General features: G+C 44.0%; 1 protein-coding gene across 1 annotated transcript; it reads right to left on the bottom strand.

The window, feature by feature from the left end:
- On the bottom strand, positions 1–1,907 carry wfdc2 (WAP four-disulfide core domain 2; the record flags this gene model as incomplete). The annotated part of the gene is made up of 5 exons (XM_084461951.1): positions 1–134; positions 317–454; positions 667–810; positions 1,199–1,330; positions 1,883–1,907. The coding sequence occupies 5 exons, from the start codon at positions 1,905–1,907 to the stop codon at positions 1–3; spliced, it is 573 nt and encodes a 190-aa protein (XP_084318077.1).
- Between the last annotated feature and the right edge of the window lie 784 nt (positions 1,908–2,691).

Here is a 2,691-nt window from a genome sequence, read left to right as displayed (position 1 = left end):
TCAGCACGGCTCGCTGCAGGCGTGGCCGCAGGTCGTCCGGCAACACTTCTGTTCCCCTGGACACTGGCCATCATGGTAGCAGAACTCGGCGCACATGTGGGTCGCCTCAGGAAGGGCGCAGCGGCCTGACTTCACTACGGCAACGGAGAGAGAAATTCTGGGTTCCATCCAATTCTAATTCAGCCATAATGGACTTATTTTCTTTTGTGGAGGAAGTTGCGGGGTGATATATTATTACACTGATTATAATAAATATTATTGATCCTGTGTCATGTTCATCTTCTTATCTAGGTGCCACCATGGGTCTTTTCCTTACCTGTGTATGGTGCGATGCACTCATGTCCACAACCATTGTGGCAGCACTTCTCGTTTCCGGGACAGTCGCTGTCATCGGAGCAGAACTCTGCGCACATCCCGGAGCCCCAGCTCCTGCGTGGACACACGCCTGGCTTTGCTTGAGGGACAGTAGAACAGAGAGAGAGAGTCAGCAAGACTCCTGAAATGGATGAAACATTTGAACTGCACAGAAAAAATCTAATAGTACATTGTAATTTAGGGTTTTTATGTTTACAGATTCAATAGCAGCATTTCATGGCAATCATTGAGGCATTTGGCCCCAACTGCAAGCAGCACGAGGCCGATGGATGGATTGGCTGCTATTCTTACTGAAGGCAGGTGGGACACAAACCGCTCCGCAGTCAAATACACAACATTTGTGGTCTTCTGGACAATGCTCGTCACATTCGCAGCCCCTTTTCGATGGGATGACGTTCAGACGCCGCGGGCAGTGACCTTGCTTCGGGCGAATCACTGGGAGGGAGACAGATGGAGAGAGGGGTGATTGAGAGAAATCGCTGAAGTGAACTCAGACGAACTTAGATCGTAATTACAGTGTAATTACGAAATGGCAAGGAAACATTGTGATTTCAGGAAAACGTTGCAGGCTGCGGTCTATGAAAAAAGAGAAAATATGGCTATCCTCGTTGTTTCTAATCTGATTTATTGTTACAATAGACGGCAGTCAGAAATCTGTATTTTTGTCAGTCAAAGCGGGAAAAAAGCTGAGAAGATGAAAAGAACACTAGGATGCAACTCACATAGGCTAATAATTATATTGATAATGATATAGGCTAGATATTTACATCCTAGAATTAAAAACAAAACTTTTACAAAAACCCACAGACTTTGCAAAACTCACCTGTGGAATTGCCTTCAGGTTGTGCAGCACAGATTATACCCAAATCTACAAATGTTAAAAATACAACAATGAACCCACAAAGCGCTGATGAGTGCATCTCCATCCTGACTTCAAGTCCAACTCGAGACTGTGCTTGTTTGGACAAATATCCCAATACAACTAGAGCGCGGACTGGACAAACTGCGCTCGCTGGGTCCCTACGCCGCTCATTTTACATTCCGATCCACTCAGGTCACATGATGTGTTAACAACAGTGATGTCTGGATCTCTAAATTCCTATTGACAGTGATAACAACACTGGGAAGCTGGGCCAATAAGGTACAACCAGGCTTTATGAGAATCATTAGGCTATAACCCAGGGCTCATCGACATTATTGACTCACACAAGGTCCCATACAGAAATGAATAAAACAGTACGCCTGTATTGTGTTATAGGCCTACACATAGCTAATTAGGCTATGCACGGCAACGCTTTTTATGTTTTAACCTCTACCCACAATGCTCATGAATTTAAAAATAATAATGATGTTTTATTGAAAGATGAACAAAACGTATGATATCCCCTAAACGAATCCAAAGGCAATTTAGGAGGAGCCAGTCCCACAAACAGCAGAAAGGTCATAGCACACTGGATGACATGTCCTTCCTTTGGGGAGGAATTCGACATGACCACAACATTTTTACCCCATAGAAGATTCCCGGCCAACATGAAATAGAGGTCTCGTACCACTTCTCTGTGCGAGATTACACCAGGTTTGCATGATATTGGATTTCAGATGAGAGTGTGGCTGGGACTCTTAGCTGTGAGATTGGCCTGTCTTTCTGATTCAACCCCCTGATCCTGATCTGAAGCAGGTCCTGCTCAGCCAATCTAACTGCTCTCCACCATGGAGGCCCAGCAGAGACCAGTAGCTTTACATGCATGTTACTGTATGAGGGGCAGATGGCTATAGGGTCCTTTAGTAGTACATAGTAGCCAGATATACTATACTCTACATGGTGTTCCCACTGCTAAAAAGCTTTGTTATAGAAATAAGAACCTGGAAAGTATTATGGCAAGGAGGTGCCATTGTGCAAATAATTATTGTGCAATATTACATAGACTAAAGTAGTTTTTTTTTCTTTTTCTCTCTCTGTTATTGGGTGTCAATACTTCCTTGATAGTGTGTCACACGTGCTTGGATGAGAACATCTCATTGCAGTGGTCGTTCTTGTGGTTCAGCTGGTTCTGAATGGTTGTCCACAATGGCGGTCCAACTCAAGACTAAAACACTGAATACTAAGTAGCAGTATCAGTAATTTTGGGCAGAGTAATTCATCTCTTTGTGTTGTAGCCTACCAACAATAGCATCTCCATTTTGATAGAAATGAATGAATGCATTGGTTGATGAAAATGTAGCATTTCAACTGCAGTACCACAGTTCTCCTTTGGGTGGAGGTCTTTGCTTGAATATGTCGCTACAGTTGGCCTGTGGTGGCTCACCTCTCTCTCT

Source organism: Borostomias antarcticus (assembly GCF_949987555.1).
Source record: "Borostomias antarcticus genome assembly, chromosome: 3".
Classification (NCBI taxonomy): Eukaryota; Metazoa; Chordata; class Actinopteri; order Stomiiformes; family Stomiidae; genus Borostomias; species Borostomias antarcticus.
The sequence above is the reverse complement of the archived record's forward strand: the minus strand, read 5'-3'. Positions and strand labels throughout refer to the sequence as shown.